We start from the raw sequence: 25,102 nt of genomic DNA, 5'->3' as shown, positions 1-25,102 counted from the left end.
CAAGAAATGTAGGAATGGTATTAGAGGTAAGTAGCTCTAGGGCAGGTGAAGACCGCCTAGCAGAAACCAAAACAAAAGTGAATAATGGGTGACAGGACAGACCCTTCTGCATTTAGTTAACACGGTGGCTTCCTGGGTCAGTCTCAGACAAAACGGAGAAACCGACCCGCCCATCACACACAAGCAAACACCGCCGACCAACAGAGCACTTCGCAGAGCGGGTTTGCAGCTCAAGAGCTGAAGTCACCATGTGGGAGGAAGACACAAGATTGTGATCCCCCAAAACCAAAGCCGGTTACTTCCAAAGCCGGTTACTTCCAAAGCCGCTCTCTCGCGGTTGGCCAAGAGCCTCCGACACAGAGGCGTCCAATTAAACTCCCTGAGCGCAATTCACGGCGGCTGGCAGCCGGTGCAATGGTGGAAGTCGCCCTGCGCCGCGACCCGGCTCGTGCCCGCAGCCCCCGCCCCGCAGCCTGCGCCCCCTTCCCCACCCCTGTCCAACCGTCACTGCCCCGCCGCCCCGGCAGCCAAAACGCCAGCCAAAAGCGGATTTGCCTGCCTCCCGCCGAACCGCATGTCAAGACTCGGGAGGACCGTCCTCACGGAGCCCGCGATCGCAGCTTCGGGAGGCGAAATCGCCGCGGACGGCTTCGAGGAAGGCGGGGTCCAGGGGGCGCTACAAAAGCGCGTGCGCGCACCGAGGCCGCCCCAGCCGGCCGTACCGCGCGCCCCTCGGGTTTACGGCTGTGCGCCGCACGAGCGGAAGCCGGTGGACTCAGGAGCTGCTTAGGATTGGGCGGCGCGAAGGGCGAGGGCGGGCACGAGCCCGGTGATTGGGCGGAACGGCGCGCCCTGGATTTGAAGCGGGGAAGCCGCGCTCCTAGCTCCGGAGGAGGAGCTCAGCGCTGCCCGGGCCGCGGAAGAGCTTCTCACTGTCGCTGAGCCTAAGGCGCCGCATTGAACGCCTTGGCCGACTTGAAAGTAATGCTTACTTAATTCGGTTTGGAACTCCAAAGCGCCGTCAACCATCGTATACACGGAAATATTTTTTTAATTCTTTTTTGTTTAAAGTATTACATAATTCTCCTTTCCCCCCCACTGACCTCTCCCCAGCCGCCCCCAACCCCCAGCACATGCCCTCACCGCCCCCCACCCCCTGTCTGTGTCCGTAGATTATGCTCATGTGCATGCATACACGTCCTTTGGTTGATCTCTATCCACCCCCTCCTCTCCTGCCTTCTCTCTGAGGTTTGACAGTCTGTTCCATGCTTCTATGTCTCTGGATCTACTTTTGTTCATCAGTTTATGTTTATTATCCTATACTAGAGGCCTGGCTTGTGGTCAGAGCTGTCTTCCCAGGCTGCCCGCAGCTGGCCCGGCCCCGTTCCCTCCTCGCCCTCCTCCCCCCCCCACTGCCACCCACACCAGTTCCCTGTTTGCCATGGGGGGGGGGGGGGGATCAGAGCCTGCAGGCCAGGGAAAGGAACCAGAGGTGGTCAGTGTGCCTCATAGTGACTGGTTGAGCAGTCATTCTGCTGTTAGGGTCAATTTGCATATCAGCCTTTTCTTATATAGGATAATCCTATACTAACATGCAAATGGACCAAAGGGCAGAACAATTGGTTGCTATGATATGCACTGACCACCAGGGGGCAGACACAACGCAGGAGCTGCCTCCTGGTGGTCAGTGCGCTCCCACAGGGGGAACACCATTCTGCTAGAAGCTGGGCTCATGGCAAGTGCAGCAGCAGTGGTGGGAGCCTCCCCCGCCTCTGAGGCAGGCGGGTGATAAGGTCCCAGACTTGGAGAGGGTGCAGGCCAGGCTGAGGGGGACCCACTCCCCCTGCCCAGTGCACAAGATTGAGCCTCTAGTATTCCAGAAATGAGCGAGATCATGTGATATTTATCTTTCTCTGACTGGCTTATTTCACTTAGCATAATGCTCTCCAGGTCCATCCATGCTGTTGTGAATGGTAAGTTTTCTTTTTTACAGCAGTGTAGTATTCCATTGTGTAGATATACCATGTTTTTTTTAATCCATTCATCTGCTGATGGGCACTTAGGCTGTTTCCAAATCTTAGCTATGGTAAATTGTGCTGCATAGGGGTGCATATATCCTTTCTGATTGGGTCCTTTCTATGGATCACCAGTCGTTAGGTGCTGAAATATTATGGTTTGCCTTACATTATCCACTATTAACAAGTTCCAATTAGGAAATCATTCCTTGGGATCCAAGCTTCAAGATAGTTCGCTACATCTAATGGCCTCTGTGATGGAACAAGGTTGGTCTGGTGTGGTAAGGGGTGAGGCGATGAGACGTAATTCATCCCTAATTAGCTCCTACCTTTCCCTAACCTCCTCAAGCCTCAAATCCCAAAATCGACATCTGCTCAGCACAAGGCCTTTACTACTTTACTGAAACCATACAGGTAATTCAATTTCACACCTTTCACTTTATCTCAAATTTTCTTCCATTCAGTCTTAGGGGGACTCTCTCTTTTCCAAAGTTAACTCCTTAACTTCATTCAATAGTTATTACAGTGCATCTGGGAGGGGAGAAAAGGAAAAACACATAGTTGAATTTAACAGTCCTACTCCTAATTTTAGCCTGGTGGAGAAAAACATATTTATCTGATCACTTCCTATCTCCTCCAAAATACTGCTCAATTATCATTCCTGGGTATCCTCTCCACCAGTTATTCCTGCCTTAGAAGTGCTGTATCTCTCCATCCAAAAAAGCAAACCACCCTTCCTTGTTTTATCACCTGAAGACCATTCTGTCTCTCCTACCCTAATTGCCTCCATTTTCACACTGTATTGTCACTTTTCGTGTTATCAATTTGATCCTTGGGCACTACTTTCAATACTTGCTTTAATCTATCAGGTCTGGCTTCCTGGCAAACTCAGTCATGTTTCCACAGTTCTCTTCACATCTCTTCTTGAAACCTTCCATCCTTGTAATTACCCCCTATTCTAACTATTAACAAAGATAGTAAGCGGAGAAAATCTCCAAGATCTCCTGAATCCTGAAGAATAAACCAAATACTTAACCCTAGAACTGAAAGGATGCTATTTGATACAATGAGCAACTTTTGTTTCACAGGGTATTTTAACTCCTCCATTTACACTATACATTGGAGATTAACTTGCTGGAACGTGTCTCTATATTCCAGACTGTCATTCACCCTTGTTTCCCTTGTACCCAACTCAGTAAGCATCCTTCCTCCATAAAAATCAAGTGACTGTGGATGGAAAGGGGCCACATACTAAACCTCACAAGCTCAGGGGAGGCCTGCCTGGCGGCTTTACAGAGACCTAAGGATGATCTGAAATTAAAACTTTAACCTAAAAGTGGTTTATGGTGGGTAGTCATGCCCTACGCCAGTATCTTCCCTGACAAAGGTCAATCTTTACCTTTACTGAGCCTATCTATTGACTTTTTGCACCTACAATAACATACCGTTGAAACAATAATTTTCCTTTTTCTGGACCCCTCAAAGCACAGGCACCGCTCTGCAGAGACCATAAATCCATTGTTATTATTGACTGTTAATTATCCTGCACCCATGTATGTAAAAGAAGTATCTATCACTTTACTTTTGATCCAATCCCAGAGGTTTCCAAGTTCTGCATTCTCCCACCTCCCTAATCTATCACCAATGAATTTATGTAACCCACTTCAGTCTCCTCTTTTGATTATAATGTATAAAAGAAGGTGCGTTGAGATTTTGCTTCCTGGCATTTGTCGAGTTTGGCTCAAATAAACTCACAAAAATTCTTCACAGGTTTGAATGTTTCTTACATTGACATGACCAAAGTTCTCCCCACAACACCCAGGAAGACTCTGCTGACAGGGATCTACAATCCAAAGTATCTGCAGGCAGGAGAGCCTACACTCTGATGCCACACTGCTTAGATCTCAATCCTGGCTCTCTTGCTAGCTGTGCAGCCTTGGGCAAACCGTTTTAACCTGCCTGTTTCCTGATCTGTAAAATGGGGATTATTCAAGCACCTGTCCCAGAGGTTGTTGTCAGGATTAATCATAATCCTACATAAGATATCTAGAAGAGCAATGGCACATGGAGGTACTCAACAAATATTAGCTATTATCTCATGTTACTTGCCAACTCAAAAGGAGAAATAGGACTCTGACGGAATTCCCAATCTCCTAGACATTGAGCAGAGCTTGCAGAAGTCGCACGGCCATTGGTGCCTTCCAGGGAATTAGAAGTGATGCCCATCCAGTTAAGAAAAGGCAGGCTTCTCCCATCGCTTGCCTTTACCAAGTGCTTTAAGTGGTAACACTTCAGCTGCAAATATCCAAAGCCTTCTACAATGTGACAAGGTATGATTCCAGATGAATCTCCCACGAGCTCCCTAAAGGAACCTTACTCTTTCATTGTTGCCTTAACACAACCTTGTCCTCTTTCCCCTCCTAAGCCATTATCCTGGAACTCCTATCCGCCTCCATTTAAATCACTCCACCTATTGAAATGCTACATCACTTCCAAACTTTGCCAGTTCAAACAGATCACTTGCTTTTATGCCTACTATACTGTTTCAATCTTTATTACTGAGGCTGAATCCTCGTTATGTTTTGTAAATCCTGTAAATACCTTCTCCCACTAGTTTGAGTTTTGTGTGCACTATTTTTTATATATTGCAACGTTTAGCACATATCTCGCACACAGATGCTCACTATTCATTAAATTGGAGACTCTGTCTTAATTCATTATCCCATTTTAACCCCAGGCACCTCTATGATTGAAATCTTAAAAGATGTGAATGAATTCTTAATTCTGAGCCAGATTCAGCATTAAGTTAGACCCCTTGTTTTGAACCTAAACACGTTTACAGGTCCTTTAACAGAAGACATTTGACAATTATTAGAAAGGATTCTTTTTCTTACATTGGAATGCTAACTTTACAGACAAAACATTTTAACAACTACACACAACAAAACTCAAACGTACCTAAAGTTAAAATTAATACATTATGTCTTATCAGCTGTTTATCTTTTGCATGTTAAGTTCTAGGGATATGACACTATTTATAGAAAAGGTGCCTGAAAGTTAGATTATAATATATGGTTTTAACTATTATATCATCTATATGTGATTAACTAATAGCCACATTTGAAATGCTTCTCAAATTACATCTTGCTCTAGCCCTGAAGGAAGTTATCCTTGATAATTCCTGAGAAAACTGAACCAAAGAGTATTACTAGTCCCATAGTTTTAATCATCAACACTAATAAAAGAGAAAAATGGTAATTGGCGTACGAGCTACCCTTTTCATTGGCTAATCAGGGCTATATGCAAATTAACTGCCAACTAAGATTGGCAGTTAACTGCCAACAAGATGGCGGTTAATTTGCATATGTAGGCACAATGCAGGGAGGCGAAAGGGAAAGCAGGAAGAAGCCCCCTGCCACTGACAGTGATCGGAAACCCAGGGGGGAGCTATGATCGGAGAATCAGGTGCCTTTTCCACCCTGGCCAGTGATAGCAGGAAGTAGGGGTGGAGCCAGCGATGGGAGCTGGGCACGGTCGAAGCTGGCAGTCCCAGGAGCTAGGGGCCCCTTGCCTGGGCCTAAAGCGAAGCCTACGATCGCGGGGCCGCTGCAGCTGCGGGTCCCTGCTGCCCGAGCCGGACGCCTCAGCCAGAGGCATTAGGCCTGGGCAAGGGGCCGATCCTGCGATTGGAGGGTGATGGGGGTCAATGCCTTAGGGCTCCCAGTATGTGAGAGGGGGCAGGCTGGGCTGAGGGACACTCCCCCCCACACACACACCCAGTGCACGAATTTCGTGCACCAGGCCCCTAGTCCTATATAATAAAACCCCAATATGTAAATCAACCAAACGGCAGAACGACCGGTTGCTATGACACACACTGACCACCAGGGGGCAGATGCTCAATGTAGGAGCTGCCCCCTAGTGGTCAGTGTGCTCCCACAGGGGGAGCGCTGCTCAGCCAGAAGCCGGGCTCACAGCTGGCCAGTGCACTGGCAGTGGCGGGAGCCTCTCCCGCCTCTGCTGCAGGTGGGCAGTAAGGAGTGAAGGGTCCCGGACTGCAAGAGCCCCAGACTGCAAGAGGGGTATCTGACTGCTGGCTTAGGCGGACACCCCCCGAGGTGTCCCAGACTGTGAGAGGGCGCAGGCTGGGCAGACGGACCCGGCCGCCCCCGCCACCCGTGCATGAAATTCGTGCGGGGGGAAGGGGGGGAGCCAGCCCGACCTGCATCCTCTCACAACCCAGGGCCCCTCAGGATGTCCGACTGCCAGTTTAGGCCCGATCACGTGGCATCCACATGATTGGGCCTAAACTGGCAGTCGGACATCCCTCTTGCAATCTGGAACACTGCGTGCACCAGTTACCATACTTTTCATACAGGTGAAAGGCATCTTGCTGTTGTATGGGCAGCTACATTATTTTGCCCTGATTATAAATAGTACATAACATAATCCTTCTGAGGCAGTAGTACCATTTTCCCTCTTATGGGTGAAAAAACTGAAGCAGAGAGAAATTAAGTAATTGGATTTGTCGCACAGTTGTGTCAGAATCAGGGCTGACCACAAAATGTGCAAGCCAGAGTCCACGCATGTCATCGCTACGTCATCCTATTTTTTCAGTGTTAGAGTAGCCTTGCCAGGTTTTAATTTTAAAATCTAGGAGACTGTTCCCAATATATAGAGTAGGGTCCCTAGGCCTGGCGGGCAATTAGGGCCCATCTATGGGGGGGGAGGGGAGGTCAATGGAGTGATCAGGGGGCCCCTGCTGGCACCTGCCTTGGCTGGTGGCCGGCGCTTCCCACTGTCCAGCCCCGCCCCCCACTGCCACCAGTTGCCTCCTTCTTGGGGGACAGATGCTCAACACAGGAGCTCCTGCATTGAGCGTCTGCCTCCTGCTGGTCAGTGCACATCATAGCGACCGGCTGTTCTGCCATTCGGTTGATTTGCATATTAGGGTTTTATTATATAGGATTGTTTTCAAATTTTAAAAGTATCATTTTAGAAAATAACCTCTGAAACTTACATAATTTTATTAACCAATTTCACCCCAATAAATTCAATAAAATAAAATATTAAAAAAAAGAAAACATCTAATGTCTAATTAGATTGAAAGTCAATATGTGTCAGTTCTACATGTTAGTCTACATACTGACTTTCTACCTTTTAAATAAATGTCATACCCATCCTCTAATTTTTTATTATTTGGATTATATTTTTTAGCAACAAGCTTTACCAACTATCAAATAGAATACATTTTATTTTTATAAGGCAACAGATTCATATATTTAAAATATATTTTATTAAATAATCTACTTGGAGAATAATTACAATAGCTTTAAACAGCAATTATAGGTAATAAAAACAAGTTCCTTTGTTTAATAAAAAGACCAAACAGTCCATATTATGTTTTGCTGCTTTATACACAGGAATGATTTATTTTACAAACTGGTCAGTTTCAATATTAACCTATAAAATTAAAAACATTTCTTAGTATGTATCAAAGGCAGAGTGAACTTTATAATGATATGCTTTCACATTAACCAATATGACAAACCATAAGAAACTTAACACCATTGTAGCAATTCAAAGTAAAATTTACAGAAGAGGCACTTTCAAGTCAGTTAGTGGGTAATTCTCACAGTTGAATGTTACTTGTACATAGCTCATTTCATCAAAGGTTATCAACCAATGAAGAAATATTCCTTTGATGCAGAAGCACAAATACGTTTAGGTTCCAAACACTGTGTTCTGGTTGTAATGCATGCAAGACAGCCCTATAATAGAAAAATCTTCTGAAAGAAAAATGAAGAAAAACAAAAAGCAGCTAGAATGAAAGCATCTACAAGCACTAAAATAAAGCCTTTAAGTGTTAAGCCAATGTTTTAAACCCCTTCATTCTCAGTTAAAGGATTAAGAGGCCGAGACAGAGACTGTCTGCAAGGGTGAGGATACTGGAGGTTGGCAGTGTCAGCATCGCAAGAGTGCTCGACCAGAAGAGGAAAGGAAGGAGGAGGAGGAGGAGGAGGAGGAGGAGGAGAAGGAAGAAGCTGAGCATAATTGGACCATCTCGATCCAGCCTGTGGGGAATCCAGAAGGGGAAAGAAATACCTGAAACAATGAAGACATGAACAAGACACCAAAACAAAACAACAGAAAAAGAAAGAAGAAAAAGAGAAAAGTAGTAAATACAAAGAGAACCAAAGAGGAAAAAACAAATGCTGGGGGGCATAGCTTTAATATAGTCATGCCAAACTAACAGAACATAATATTATGCAAAAATCAAGACCCTTATTCAGATCACGCTGGCCTAAGCAAGTGTAGAAATTTGAAAGAAAAAACTACAATCTGTTAAACTTAAAATGTTCAAAAAATTACCAGCATGAATGTTACATAAAAGACAATTACAGAATTTAAAACATTTTCTAACCTCAGAAACATTTGATGCTATCCTGTAAATTTACAACTCTAATAAGCTTTTAATTTATTTTAAGTAACGCTTCATTTGTAGTAATAGCTGGCACACATTTCACATTTTTTAATGCAAACATGATACTGAAAACCAATTCAAATATACTTTCACAAAGTATAGCCAGTTATTGCAACATACTTTCAAAGAAATACAATCTCTGAATACTCTTAGTTGGTTTTCTGCAAATCCTTACAATAGTACACAATTTTGGTAACTAAAAGGGCTCAAAGAATATGTCCTATTGCTGTTATTCTGACATTTTATTATAACTTACCCATAATAATTATGCATTTTAGCAAACAAAAATTTATGGCTTTGTCTTCAAGGTCACAGTTCTATAAGATATTAACTACATGAAGCAGCCAACTAAATTAAGAAAATTCTGGGAGAAGGAATGTGGAAGTAAATGTGCATGCACAATGTCAGCAAAATTTCAACTGCTTCTCTTATAGTATGTTGCCAAATTTTGACTTGAAGGAAATTTAAACCACAGAATCACACCATAAATATATACAAGCACATAAAAGAAACATTTATCTCTTTAGTGAATATACTTACAAAGGTATTTTCATTTTACTACCAAATTATAAATGATGCAATACCAAATATTTAATTTGGCTACAACTGTACAGTTTACTTTCATTTTACTACTACTTTTCTCCACCTTTACTAATATTTTAAAAATATTACTAAGAAATGACAGAGTTGTATGGAATATCATGTTTAAACCAATTCTACAAAAGGTAAACACATTAGCACTCAAAACAATCTTTATGAAAAATATTTATTCAATCTTCAAATTAAAATTATAAAAATTCATCATTTTAGCTTACTGTTTTAGAAAAACAAAAGAAATAAGCCTTCATTCTCCAAATGGAATAAAGTTATATTTTCCCTCCTCCCAACTACTTACAAGGGTGGTAATAAATCCTTCGCATTTTAAAAACCCTTGTTAATTTCAGGAACATTTCCAAAAATTGTTTTGGTGACAATGTCTCAACAAAAAGCCTCTCCATTTATATTCAAAAGTTTCAACTAGTGTCAATAAACTGGTTAATACAAAAAAAAAAAAGATATATACTGTATTTTTAGAAGCTTTTTGGGTTGCAGTTTAGTAGTAAGCAGGCTGCTGGTGTATCTTGGAAGAGGCCAAATGGTGCTGGGGAAGGGGAAAAGGAGCTCACTTTCCATTCCTGTGTGCATGCAACAAGCAGCAAATCAGCAAAGTTACTCCAGTTAGCTGGTACTCAGCTGTGCTTTCTGTTAAAGGACATAATACAATTGGAGAAGGGAAAATGCATCACAGATCTAACACACATGGGTATTAACACAATAAGAACAAATTTCAAAATTTTAAAGCTCTTTACAAGAGAAAATATGCAATACAAGCAACAACCAAAAACTAGATTTTGTGTTTTTTCCTTTTAATTTACACTAGTTTCCTTTGCTTCTTAGAATCATCTTTATAATCTGATATCTTCTATGGTAACCTGAAATTGTTTCCATGCAAATACTTAAACCTCAAAATCAAATAACAGGACTTCTTTATAAAAATATAACAATACAAAATAGTTGAGACATTTTTAAATACAATTCTTTTATTTAAGATGACAACAGGATAACTACAGGACAGTTTGTTAAGGCTGTGCCTTGAAATTTCCTGAATATTCCAAATTATTCACAAAGGCATATTAAAATAATTTTACCATACAAATTCACATATTTAAAATTTGAATACCAAAACAACAGTATGACTCTTTAGATCACATCAAATATTCTTTATTAAGATCAGTAAGAATCTAAAATGTTAAAAATTCTAAAAAAAATCAAGTACTCAGAATAACCATTTCTTCTTATAAATCCATTAACATTTTAAACAAAACAAAAAAAATTAACTTACTCTCCTCTATAAAAGCCTTAATTAATGTATTTTATTTAGGATTTCAGTTTGACCCAATTCAAAGGCTACACTGCCAGCAGTACTAGCACACTAATAATCTACAGCTAAAATCCTCAGTATTATCCCATATTTCTTCTTTACCTAAATTTCATAATATAATTTTGTTTGAATGGCCTCACAACCTACCTATAAATAATATTATGACTAAGTAATATTACGACTAGGTAAATTTCTTACTTCAGTCTTAAAATCCATGAAATAACACACCTTTAGTATAGCTACCAGAATGATTTAAAAATAAAATAATTTCTAGTTTTCCCATAAAACAGCCTACCTGCCAGCAGAAGATCCATTTAATGAATTTTGAAGATTTGGGATACTTGAACCTAGGGAAGGATTTGGGTTTCCCTGCTGAGTACTGCCATTGACAGGGCTCCCATTACCTTTCAAAATGCCAGTACACTTCCAATTGTCCATATAATTAGCTGAAAGGAAAATGGACAAATACATCAATAAGACTAATACCCTATGCTCAAGGGCACAAATCTATGTTCATGTCCTTAAACTATAATTAAAGAAACAAGCGTCCTATAGGCTACATGTCAGTCAGAATAAATGTTAAAGACATTTTAAAATACAAAACAATTAATTTTAACAATTATTTTTTAAAGTCTTAAAAGAATTACTAATTTAACAAATAAATCTTTCACCTCCCATTTCCCTTCCTCGAAGATAATTCTCTAAGTGCCACATTATTACATTAAGTTAATATCAAGATAAATTATCTTAATTATAACAAGTTTCAATTACATGTATATATAGGGTAATGGAGTTGTCAAATGGTTATGCAAGTATAAGTCAAGTGGGTACCTAACATCCTCAGAGATTAGGATGTAGGAAACAAAACCTTTGGGTTTGAGTGGCTTATCCAAAATGGCTTAATTCTTTGAATGCAAAAAATAATAAATAAATGTTGCTTTGTTGCCCAGCCCATGTTGCTCGGTGCTTGAGCATCAATCTATGAACCAGGAGATCATGGTTTGATTCTCGATTAGAGCATATGCCCAGGTAGTGGGCTAGATCCCCATGAGTGGCATGCAGGAGGCAGTCAATCAATGATTCTCTTTCATCATTGATGTTTCTAAATCTCTCTCTTCCGTCCTCTCTGAAATCAATAAAATATCTCTATACATAAAAGCCTAAGTAACTGTTCGACTGGTCAACTATTTGACCGGTCACCATGATGCACACTGACCAACAGGGGGTGGACACTCAACGCAGGAGCTGCCTCGTGGTGGTCAGTGCACTCCCACAGTGGGAGTCCTGCTCAGCTGACCTACGGGCACCAGACGAGGGTTCACGGCTGGCTGCCACTGCAGCTCAGAGACTGCAGCAGAGCGGCAACGAGCCTACCAGACCGCGGGGCCAGGAAGAGCAGGAGCGGCAGTCAAGAGTGGCAGGCAGCATTGCACTGCTGGTTTTGGCCAATCCCTGCAGGCCACGCTGAGGGACCCCACCTGGTGAACGGATCCATGCACCAGGAGATATATATATATATGTATATATGGTTGTTTTATTCCACACAGACACTTAAAAACAATTCAATTAGTCTTTAACTGCTATGAACTAGGTAAACTGATAAAGGTTCAAAATAAATTAATATAACACATAATTTTAAAGTAGCTATGGAAAGATAATTTTTTTCAAAAATACTTAGTTTACATTTCTAAGTGAAAATTCTAAAGCAGCAACTTAAGGCAATAATTATTCATCGAAATCTTACCTTTCCATAATCTTACACAGCCATCATCACCTGAAGATGCTAGCACTGTTCCTGTTATATTCCAACTCACTCGCCAAACCTGAGAATTATGATTATCAAACTGAGCCACTATATGGATTTCAAATTTTGTTGGTCCACCAGAGGAAGTAAGTTCTTTCCTGTTAACAAAAAAAATGTTCCTGAGGAATTCTGCAAACAGGTTTACATACACACATACACACACAAAACACACCTATCTAAACAAAAATATATATAAATGGTCTCACCTACTTACCATATCCTATAAAATAAAAGCCTAATGTGCTAAGTGTCTGACCATTCGTTTGACTCTTCCACCAGTCGCTATGACGTGCACTGACCACCAGGGGGCAGACACTCTGACTGGTAGGTTAGCTTGCTACTGGGGTCTGGCTGATCGGGACTGGGCGAGACGGGCCAGACACGCCTTGGAGCCTTCCTGTGGTCCCCCCGCCCCGGGGCCCCAATTGGGTCCCTCAGCCTGGCCTGCGCCCTCTCACAATCCAGGATGCTTCGGGGGATGTCAGAGAGCTGGTTTTGGCCTGATCCCCGCAGGTCAGGTGAGGGACCCCACGGGTGCACGATCCGTGCATTGGCCTCTAGTTATTTTATAATAATGTGCATACCCTCCCCCCATTAGCTCATACCCATACCCTCCCCCATTAGCTCATTGGGTTGCATCACATTCAATTGACTCACCAGTACCTGGCGTGATCCCACCACATAAAAAATAATGAGTGACTATTTCATAGAAGATACAACAAAAGAGGATTTTATTCATCCAAAGTAGAGGAATAAAATAGATGAAATAAATCATTTTAAAAGAAAAGTAGTAGGAGCCCAGCTGGTAGGCTCAGATGGTTGGATCGTTGCCCATACACCAAAAGGTTCCTGGTTCAATTCCTCATCAGGGCACATACATACTCAGGTAGTGGGTTCAATCCCCAGTCGGGACACCCGTCTGGGAGGCAACCAATCAGTTATTCTTTCACATGGATATTTCTCTCTCCCCCCCCTTCTCTCTCTCTAAAATCAATAAACATATCCTTGGGTGAGGATTAAAAAGAAAATAAAGCAGTAGGAAGAGAAGAATAGAAGGAAGAAAAAATGACAAACTCACAATTCCAAAATTAAAGCTAACAGGTTATTCACAAGAATGTCTCAGTGTTAATTTAATTTTCCCTTAGACAATCACCTTCATTCAAACATTTATAGAATACAAATTAAATTCAGAGGATCTAATTCATTGTTAGTATCAGTCTAAATAAAACATACAGTGGCCGAAACCAGTTTGGCTCAGTGGATAGAGCGTCGGCCTGCGGATTGAAAGGTCCCAGGTTCGATTCCGGTCAAGGGCATGTACCTGGGTTGTGGGCACATCCCCAGTAGGAGATGTGCAGGAGGCAGCTGATCGATGTTTCTCTCTCATCGATGTTTCTAACTCTCTATCCCTCTCCCTTCCTCTCTGTAAAAAATCAATAAAATATATTTTAAAAAAAACAAAAAACATACAGTGGAACCTTGGTTCTCGAACTTAATTCATTCTGGAAAGCTGTTCAAAAACCAAATCTCTTTTTCCCATTAGAAATAATGTAAAGTGAATTAATCCATTCCAGATCCACAAATGATTCTGTTTTAACCTTTCTTATATGCAGTACATGTCTAATGTATTGTTTAATCTATAAATAAACACTTTAAAACAAAAAGGACATGAAATGTGAGTTCATAAAAAGCAAATGAAATGCAGTAAAAAATGAAAATTTAATAATAATGAGCAGCAACAAAAGCCATAAAACACAGAATTATTCACAGCACAATTTCCTAAGATGTTAACAACGTGAAGTTTAGCAATAAACTGAGTCATACTCGCACACTCTCTTTTGTAGCCTGAGAGAGGCATGACTGATCATAGAGGTATCAGCATGAAAGGGTTGTCGGGTTGAGAAATGAATTGTTCAAGATGGGAGACATTCGAGAACCAATGTTTGACTGTAATTAAGATGAAATGTTCATTAAGGAATCCATTCTTCAGATCACAGTTGCCTCTACACTCTCCTCCACAAATGAAAATAATTAAGAGTCAAGAACACTTTTAAATTAGTAATTGTTTCAAAAACTCACCTCACAGGCTTTAATGTAAAAATTCTCACATCTTTGGTTGCTATGGCCAGAATGTGGTAAGACCTTCCCAGGTTTGGAGCAAATGCAATATCATGGACAGGATCAGTAACTGTCATGAGGGTTTCAGCTTTTGCATATTTCCTAATGAAAAAACAAACAATTTTACATTAAAAATTCCAGAAATAAAAACTTCTTAAATCCATATATTGACATACCTCAATTATTTTTATATTGCTCACAATGAATGTTTACATCTGCAGTACGTAGTAAGTATGTCCAAGCCCTAAACACTTAAATTGTGAATGTGACCTAATTTGGAAAAAGGGTCTTTGCAGAAATAATTAAGAATCTGGGGATGAGAGCATCACCTGGATTTAGAGTAGGCCCTAAATCCAATGTTGAGTGTCCTTATAAAGTACAGAGAGGAAAGACATATAAAGAATACTAACATATGAAGAAAGGGGCAGAGATTGGAATTAGCTACCACACACCAAGGAACTCCTGCAGCCACTAGAAGCTTGAAGAGACAAGGCAGGATTTTAGAAGGAACACAGTCTTGACAACCCCTTGATTTCAGATTTCTGGACTCCAGAAACCTAAGAATAAATTTGTTTTAAGCCACCACTTTGTAGTGATGTGTTATTGCAGCCCTAGGAAACTTATAAAACTTCCCAGGTTTCTTCTGTTGGTTTTTTCTTCTTTTTTTTTTTTTTTTAAATATATTTTATTGATTTTTTACAGAGAGGAAGGGAGAGAGATACAGAGCCAGAAACATCGATGAGAGAGAAACATCGATCAGCCGCCTCCTGCACATCTCCCACTGGGGATGTGCCCGCAACCCAGGCACATGCCCCCGACCGGAATCGAACCCGGGACCCTTCAGTCCGCAGGCCGACGCTCTATCCACTGAGCCAAACCGGTTCCGGCTTCTGTTGGTTTTTTCAATTTAATTTAGAATACTTTAAGAAAGACTTAATTAGCCGAAACCGGTTTGGCTCAGTGGATAGAGCGTCGGCCTGCGGACTGAAGGGTCCCAGGTTCGATTCCGGTCAAGGGCATGTACCTGGGTTGCGGGCACATCCCCAGTGGGAGATGTGCAGGAGGCGGCTGATCGATGTTTCCCTCTCATCGATGTTTCTAACTCTCTCTCTCTCTCTCCCTTCCTCTCTGTAAAAAACCAATAAAATATATTATAGAGAAAAAAAAAGACTTAATTAAAATGAGATACTGAATTATTTTTAAAAAGGATAATTGAATTTCTTAAATATTTGAGTGTAAATAAAAAAGCAAAGCTGGTAATAGCAGGAACTGAGTGGTGGTGTTTTTTTTTTAGTGGTGATAAAGGAAGCTATACCGAAGTCTACTTTATCCTTACTATTCTATTTTTATATCTGCAAATAAAGAACAAGACAATGAAGGAGACAGCATATCAGATTTTTCTATTACATCTTTCTGTCTTCAAATGGCTATCAGGGATAGAACTGAAGCAGTGTGTGTTAGAGAGGGGGTTAGCTTTCCACCACTCTCCTCTGACACACAGGGTGTGGCAACAGTAGGCTTACAGTTGTTTATATGGGAAAGTATACAACAATTAGTAAACACAAGAATAAACTCTATGTTTTCCATACTTACAACTGTAAACCTACTTTTACCTCACCAGTACTGGTGTTCCCAGCACTCTCTACTTGGCCTTCTTTTCATCACAACATTCTTTCTGAAATACCTCCAAGCTAGTATGCACTTCGAGGTTCCTTCCTTGACCTCTCTTCACCCTATGATCACCCTGAACAATCTTACATATACCCTTGCTTTACTATGTGGTCCTAACTCCTAATTTTGACCTTGGACTAGTCATTTACTTTATTGGTCTCACTTTCTACATTTGGAAAATGGTGCTAATATAAAAGCTACCTCCCCTACTATGAGATGGTGGTTAGCATTCAAATTTCATAATATGTGTGAAAGTGCTCTCTAACTATATAAATGCAGGACACTTATTTGTATCATTATCAACACCAGGTCCTAATTAATATTTTCATTCAACAATAGAAATAAAAATATCCAATACTAGTTAATTTGATGTTTCCTATGTACTAAATGGTGTATTAATAACTGAATGCTATATAATCCACTATCACATGTCCTCCGTGTACCATGTTCAATCTATTAAGAACCTTCAAACAACTCTTACTTCAAAGAACCAGACCCAAAAAAATCCAAAAACAGCTAAACTTGAAAAGGTCTAATAACTTCCTAAGTCAATCCCTCCCCACTACTACCTCCAGATAACCATGACACATGCAGACATTGTTATCTACCCAATGCCACTTCCCTTTTTCTGCATTCTAGATGCAGAAACTGCCAGACACATGCTGACTCCTTTGCAGCTAAAGCCTGAGCAAATGACCCAATTATGGACAACAGGACCCAATGAAAAATCCTGGTAAGATGCTTCTAGAGCTGGCCACTGTGGCTCAGTGGTTGGGCATCAACCTATGAATCAGGTCACAGTTCAATTCCCTGTCAGGGCACATGCCCAGGTTGTGGGCTAGATCCCCAGTAGAAGGCGTGCAGGAGGCAGCTACTCAATAATTCACATCCAGCCCTAGCTGGTTTGGCTCAGTGGCTAGAGCATTGGCCTGTGGACTGAAGGGTCCCAAGTTCAATTCCAATCAAGGGCACATGCCTGGGTTGTGGGCTCCGGTCCCCAGTGGGGGGCATGCAGGAGGCAGCCAATCAATGATTCTTTCTCATCTTTGATGTTTCTATCACTCTCCCTTCCTCTCTGAAATCAATAAAAATATATTTAAAAAAACAATAATTCACATCCATTGCTGTTTCTCGTTCTCCCTCTCCCTTCCTTGCTGAAATCAATAAAAATATATTAAATTATAATAAAGTAAAAGGAACCATGGTATTTCCTAACTGATGCTTAAAAAAAATATATATATATATATTATATATATACATATACATATACATATACATATACATATACATATATATATATATATATATATATATATATATATATATATGCTTCTAGAAAAGTTTTTCTCTTCCTAATACAAAAAGATTCATGAAAGGAAATGCCCTTCCTTACATGTGTATGGCAAACCTGCAACTCATGTGTTCATAAGAAGCTAAAATCAACACACTAAGGATGAGAGCAAAATGAATGGAAAATACTAAGGCCATTGACATCATCACTCAGCAACTGAGCCATTTAACTACCTCCAGAACTTCTCCAAAGCCAGGCTCCTTATTACATGAGATAATAAAAGAGATCTTCCCCCTAATCTAGATATAGTCTCCTAGCTAAGGGACTCATACCTTTATCACTGGATGCTTTTAAGTACTTAGGTACTTTCTATTTGTCCTATATTTTCTTTCAGAACTAAACCAAGATCTTTACTCAAATCTTATTTATAAAGTACTTTTTATTTTCCTATATTTTAGGAATGGTCCATCCACCTTTCAAGTTTTAGAGTTATGGCTCATTATTCACTCTAACTAAAGTTGAAAGAAATTACTTTAAAAACATTAGCTCTTCATGAAGCCTCTTTAAAATGTGCTATGAATGTGGTTCATAGCTTTGATAGCTTAAAAGAGGTTCTAATGGAAAGTCTCTGCATTCTAGAAGTGTGCTGCCACCAGCCACATGTGCCTATTTAAAATTAAATTGATAAAAATAAACAAATTCCATTTCTCAGCGGCAGTATCCACATTTTAGTTTCAATGGCTTCACATGGCTAATGGTCACTGCATCAGATGTGCAGATATGGACCAGTTCCACCATCAAAGCAAGTTCTACTGGACAGCACCACTGCAGACAGAGCCTCTCTGAAGAAATCAAGACTCTAGGAAGGTAGCAGGTATGTATAAGAACCGCTTTAAAACCCAAGTAGTAACATTCTGAATCGCAGAGCCCATAGAAATTTTAATAGTTTTTCTCTTCTACTTCCGGCCCCACCCAATATCTGACTACTAGACCCAAGAATTTTGTCTAGCACATGTGAAGCCCAGCCAATAACCTAATGGTGATTAAGTATACCACTGTAAGACTGAGTATACCACTGACACAATGCTTATGGCTCTCAAAGGTATTACAGATATCTCAACATAACCAAAATTAAAATTTTCTTCACATGCTGCTACACTCTACCCAAATCTGACCTAATTCCAGAATTCCTTACCTCAGTGAATGACACACTATTCATCGAACTATTAAGCCAGATCCTTGGAAATCTTGATAGCTTTCCCCTTCTTCACCTCCCACATCCAATCCTACTAATACCACTTCTTAAATTATTATCAAATTGTCACTTCTCTCCATCCTCATTGCCACTACTCTATTTCAAAGCCACTATAACCTTCCACCTGAACTATTATAACAGCATCCTAACTCTAAATCTACTCATGCTACCTTCCATAATACTTTCCACACCTATAGAAGAGTTAAACTATCATTTTATCCAGTTATTCTCCAACTTAAAAAAATCTTTCAGCTGTAACCGATTTGGCTCAGTGGATAGAGCATCGGCCTGCAGACTGAAAGGTTCCAGGTTCGATCCCGGTCAATGGCATGTACCGTGGTTGCAGGCACATCCCCAGTAGGAAGTGTGCAGGAGGCAGCTGATCGATGTTTCTCTCTCATCGATGTTTCTAACTCTCTATCCCTCTCCCTTCCTCTCTGTAAAAAATCAAAAGGGAATACCCATACGACTGTCAGCTGATTTCTCAACAGAAACTTTGCAGGCCAGAAGGGAATGGCAAGAAATATTCAAAGTGATGAATACCAAGAACCTACAACCAAGATTACTTTATCCAGCAAAGCTATCATTCAGAACTGAAGGTCAGATAAAGAGCTTCACAGATAAGGAAAAGCTAAAGGAGTTCATCACCACCAAACCAGTATTATATGAAATGCTGAAAGGTATCCTTTAAGAAGAGGAAGAAGAAGAAAAAGGTAAAGATACAAATTATGAACAACAAACATGCATCTATCAACAAGTGAATCTAAGAATCAAGTGAACAAATAATCTGGTGATCATAATAGAATCAGGGACATAGAAAGGGAATGGACTGACTATTCTTGGGGGGGAAAGGGGTGTGGGAGATGCGGGAAGAGACTGGACAAAAATCGTGCACCTATGGATGAGGACAGTGGGAGGGGAGTGAGGGCGGAGGGTGGGGCGGGAACTGGGAGGAGGGGAGTTATGGGGGGGAAAAAAGAGGAACAAATGTAATAATCTGAACAATAAAGATTTAATAAAAAAAAATCTTTCAGTGGCTTCATATTACCCTGAAGATAAAACCTAAACACTGAACATGAGGTCTTGCAGATATAAGCCTTGCATATTTCTCACCACACTTCTTTTTGCCTATGTTCCAACTACAATAAAAATGTCGTTAAAATCGTTTTTCTTGAAATATTAAGGTTTATTGAGTGTAACATTAAAATATATATTGGCGCCCTAGCCAGTTTTGCTCAGTGGATAGAGCGTTGGCTTGAACACTGAAAGGTACTGGGTTCGATTCCGGTCTGGGGCACATGCCCAGGTTGTGGGCTCGATCCCCAGTAAGGGGCGTGCAGGAGGCAGCCAATCAATGATTCTCACATCAATGGTGTCTCTATCTCCCCTCCCCCCCTAAAATCAATAAAAATATTAGGCAGATTAGCTATAATTTTGCCCTGAAGTTACTAGAGGGCCAGACCATTATAAAAGTCTAAATAGCACAAGATACCTAAGTATCATTGCTGATCAAGTTCATCCTATCATGTCGATGGTGTATCCCAATGGAAATGGCTTCTTCCCAACAAGACAATGTGCCATGCCACAGTGCTCATATTGTGCAGGAGTGGTTTCAAGAACATGAGGGAGACTTTACCTTGCTTAGGTGGCCCCACAATCACCAGATCTCAATCCAATTGAGCATTTGTGGGACAAAGTTAAAAGAGCCATCAGGCAGCTGGTTCCACAACCATCAAATATCACAGAACTGGACAGTGCTATTCATCAGGCATGGTGTCAGATCCCTCGCATTACCTTTCAACATCTCGTGGAGTCAATGCCAAGAAGAATCGCCTCAGTATTGAAGGCAAAAGGTGGCCCAACGAAGTACTGATGGGGTGGTCATAATAATCTGGCCACTCAGTGTATATTGGCTCTCTTGTTCATGGACCTTATCACATGCAGTTTTCTCCATCTGAAATGTTTTGCCCTCTTTGGCTAACTTCTACTCATCCTATAGGTCTGCCTTTGGGTGAACCTTCCAGGCTTCCTGCCCCTAGGTGTAAACTCTTAATATCCTGATTCTCCTGGTTTATAAAATACATCACCATTTTTTACTTTTTTGTTTACTTGTTTTCCCTGCAAGATGGTACATACTGGGAAATCAATTACCTTGTCATCTATAACATTCAATTTTATATTATCACTAGAGACCTGGTGCACGGATTCGTGCACCGGTGGGGTCCCTCAGCCTGGCCTGCAGACATCCCCTGAGGGGTCCCAGATTGTGAGAGGGCGCAGGCCAGGCCAAGGGATCCCCACCAGTGCATGATCGGGGCCAGGGAGGAACCACGGGAGGGCTCCAGGGCATGTCCAGCCCATCTTGCCCAGTCCCGATCAGCCAGATCCCAGCAGCAAGCTAACCTACCAGAAGGAGTGTCTGCCCCCTGGTGATCAGTGCACGTCATAGCGACTGGTGGAAAAGTCAAATGAACAGTCGGATACTGAGCATATTAAGCTTTTATTATATAGGATAGTCTATCACAGAACATGGCATATGATAGGAAATCAGTTAAGTATGTAATAAATAATACATAATTCAGCTAATAAATAAAGAAATAACAATTTTAAAAATTAAACATTTTTAAAAGCTAAAGTTATTAAAATGCAATTTGGAATAATACTTAACCAAAGCAGTACTGACCTGGTGTTTTCATTATATTCGAAAATCTGAACTTTGGCCATTGCATTTGGACTACTGTCATCACTTCCTACAGCTATCATGGGGGAATGAGCACGAGAGCTAGAAATGAAAAGTAAAAAATATTTCACATGATTAAATTATTATATTTAATTCAGAGAATTTAAAAACCTAGCATCCAGCAGCTCTAGAACCTGCAAGTAAGCAAGACTGTGAACAAATTCCTGCCAGACATTCAATACAGCAACACCTTGGGAGGGTGTGTCCTTGAGATTGCTCAGGATGGGGACCAAGGCTACCATCCTGTTGCATTGTTTTCACCATATTTTATTATTGCTAAAAAAGAAAGTAGCTTCTTTTTTCCACAAAAGGAAAGGTTTCAGGCATTCAGTAGATCAAAAAACAAAACAAAACACCTACAAGTTCTTCAAATTTTTCTTCCTGAAAGAGTTGGTCATTAACTATGGAATGAAAAGTAAACTTATGGCTGAAACCGGTTTGGCTCAGTGGATGGAGCGTCGGCCTGCGGACTGAAGGGTCCCAGGTTCAATTCCAGTCAAGGGCATGTGCCTGGGTTGCGGGCACATCCCCATTGGGGGATGTGCAGGAGGCAGCTGATCGATGTTTCTCTCTCATCGATGTTTCCAACTCTCTATCCCTCTCCCTTCCTCTCTGTAAAAAATCAATAAAATATATATTTTTTAAGAATAAAAAAAGAAAAAACCCCTCAAGAAGGCATGCTCCCATGCTCCCCACGTCATTTTCTTCTCTAAACTCATTTTAAAAAGCAAAACGATAAGCAGTAAGAGAATGAACTCTACTGAATTCTAGGCTAAATGATTTCTTTCTATTCAATTAAATATTTAATTACCTATATGTTGATTTCCTTTGCCTCCCTCATCCAGATTAAGTAATATCTCAACGAACATGACAACCTTAATCTTTGACCTTGGTATTGTGATCTGACAACTCATAAGGCTGAAAACAAAATGTGTTATTAAAAACACACACATTTAGTTCTTTATTACTAAAGCTATTGATAATGCATCAAGTTACCTAATCAAAGAAAAATACCAAGTAAATGGCAAAGTTCTATGGTAATAAAATGAAATTACAAGCTGTTTATAATAATTCTTGACCATTCAAAGAGATGTAAATTCCACAGTAATTTCTATATCTCACAAACTCTTTTTAAAAAATATATATATTTTTTATTGATTTCAGAGAGAGGAATGGAAAGAAGAGAGAGATAGAAATGTCAATGATGAGAGAGAATCATCAATTGGCTGCCTCCTACAGGCCTCCTACTGGGGATCAAGCCCACAACCCAGGCATGTGCCCTGACCAGGAATCAAACCATGACCTCCTGGTTCATAGGTTAATGCTCAACCACTAAGCAACACCAGCCGGGCACAAACTCTTTTATAATGTTCTATAAATATAACTTTTTCTTTTTAACAACATTAAATATTTGAGCAAGGACTAAAAGTATATTTACATATATTCTAAAGTTATTAAAAATATCTTTTAAAGCATTTTAAGTCAAATTATAAAACATCTGGTAAATTGGGAATTAACTCACTTGTACATCCATAAGATGTTCACATTTAGGCTGTTTTCCAAATATGACTCAAACAGTGAGAAAAACCACCCAGCTATCTGTATATAATACACCACAACAGTGCTAGAAATCAGAGTGTGCCATCAGAAATGAAGAAATTTGGAAGAATTTAAAGACAAGAAGCAAAAGGTGAGACACAGAATCTTCAATCCACAAATGCAAAGAATAGGAATGAATCATTGGGGACTCATGAAATGATTCATTTAAAGAACTGCAATCAGAAGATCCCCAAGGCTGGTGGCTAACTCTGTTCTAGGCTAAAGTCTGAAAAAGGATCCAAGTGGGATGATATAGAACTTAGGAGAGAAGAACTTGAAATAAAGTAGTACTCCAAAACTGGCAGGAAGAGGGACCAGAAGAAACAAAATACATTAAAGTGCTCCATCCCCAAAATCAAGTCCTCCTGTTTTGGCATTTTAGCACTCTCTACAAAGAAATCTTGCTAACCCACCCACCTACTTAGATGAAACTTAGCCAAACCTCTAGGTAAGAGAGTGAGCTATTAAGAAAACAGAGCATGGTCCTGGCTGATTTGGCTCAGTGGACAGAACGTCAGCCCACGGACTGAAGGGTCCCAGGTTTGATTCTGGTCAAGGACACATGCCCAGGTTGCGGGCTCAATCCCCAGTAGGGGGCGTACAGGTGGCAGCCAATCCATGATTCTCTCTCATCATTGATGTTTCTATCTCTCCCTCTCCCTTCCTCTTTGAAATCAATAAAAATATATTTTAAAAAAAAAAGAGAGAGAGAGAGAGAGAGAGAAAGAAAAGAAAACAGAGCATGCCCTAGCTGGTTTGGCATGCAGGTGATTCTCTCTCTCAACATTAATGTTTCTAACTCTCTCTCCCTCTCCCTTCCTCTCTGAAATCAATAAAAATATATTTTAAAAAAGAAAACAGAGCACTTAACAGAAGAAAAAGAGCTGGGCTAACAAAACTCATATCTGACAATAGACTTCAAAACAAAGAGCATAATAAGAGACAGAGAAAGACACTAACATAATACTAAAGAGATATATCCAACAAGAAAATATAACCCTTGTAAACATATACACACCCAATGTTAGAGCACCTAAATATATAAAAAAAAATCACTTGGAAGACTTTAAGTGTGAGAATGATAGCAAAATATAGTCACAGTGGTTGGACCTGAACACCAACCACAATGATATCACTGGATAGATCTTCCAGACAAAAAAAGTCAACAAGGAAATACTGCTCTTTAAGGACACAGCAGATCAGATGGACTTAATTGATATTTACAGTACATTTCATCCCAAAGCAGCAGAATACACATTCTTCTCAAGTGCACATGGATCTTTCTCATAGATAAACCACATGATAGGACACAAAATAAGTCTTAACAAATTCAAGAAGACTGAAATCATATCAAGCATCTTTTCAGATCGTAATGGCATGAAACTAGAAATCAACTACAATAAAAACTCAAAAACATTCAAACACATGGAGACTGAATAGCTTGTTATTAAACAATGAATGGATTATCAATGAGATCAAGGCAGAAATCAAAAATTTCCTGGAAACAAATGAAAATGAACACAACAATCCAAAATCTATGGGACACAGCAAAAGTTCATAGCATTACAAATCTACCTCAAAAAAATAAGAAAAAGCTCAAATAAGCAATCCAACCCTACAACTAAAAGAATTAGGAAGAGAAGAAAGCCCAGAATAAGTAGAAGGAAGGAAATAATAAAGATCAGAGTGGAGCCTGGCAGGTGTGGCTCAGTGGTTGAGCATCGACCTATAAAGTAGGAGGTCATGGTTCAATTCCAGTCAGGCCACTTGCCCCCCAGTGGGGGGCATGCGGGAGGCAGCTGATCAATGATTCTCTCTCATCATTGATGTTTCTATCTCTCTCTCCCTCTTCCTTCCTCTCTGAAATCAATAAAAATATATTTTTAAAAATCCCCATACTACCCAAAGCAATCTACAGATTCAATGCAATCCCTATAAAAATAACAATGGCATATTTCACTGATCTAGAAAAAATATTCCAAAAATCTATATGGAACCAAAAAAGACCCTGAATAGCTGCAGCAATCTTGAGAAAGAAGAACAAAGTTGGAGGCTTCACAATACCAGATATCAAACTATACTGCAAAGCCTCTGTAATCAAAACAGCCTGGTATTGGCACAAGACCAGTCATATAGATCAATGGAACAAAACAGAGAACCCAGAAATCAACCCACACCATAATGGTCAACAAATATTTGACAAA

General features: G+C 40.4%; 1 protein-coding gene across 2 annotated transcripts in view; it reads right to left on the bottom strand.

Moving 5' to 3' along the window:
* Positions 1-7,292: 7,292 nt before the first annotated feature.
* SEH1L (SEH1 like nucleoporin) overlaps positions 7,293-25,102 on the bottom strand; it is a 29,188-nt gene continuing 11,378 nt past the window's right edge. The window contains exons 5-9 of one of the 2 annotated variants that reach the window (XM_059706703.1): positions 21,243-21,341; positions 14,304-14,444; positions 12,165-12,322; positions 10,716-10,866; positions 7,293-8,120 (exon numbers count right to left, since the gene is read on the bottom strand). In XM_059706703.1, the coding sequence (XP_059562686.1) occupies positions 7,895-8,120; positions 10,716-10,866; positions 12,165-12,322; positions 14,304-14,444; positions 21,243-21,341 (775 nt within the window). In that variant the 3' untranslated portion in view covers positions 7,293-7,894. Of the gene's footprint in view, positions 8,121-8,437; positions 9,742-10,715; positions 10,867-12,164; positions 12,323-14,303; positions 14,445-21,242; positions 21,342-25,102 lie in introns of those variants that run through there. The other variant, XM_059706702.1, reaches the window with a different exon arrangement.

This window comes from Myotis daubentonii, chromosome 8, assembly GCF_963259705.1.
Source record: "Myotis daubentonii chromosome 8, mMyoDau2.1, whole genome shotgun sequence".
NCBI lineage: Eukaryota > Metazoa > Chordata > Mammalia > Chiroptera > Vespertilionidae > Myotis > Myotis daubentonii.
Note: the sequence above shows the minus strand (reverse complement) of the source record. Positions and strands in the feature narration are given on the sequence as shown.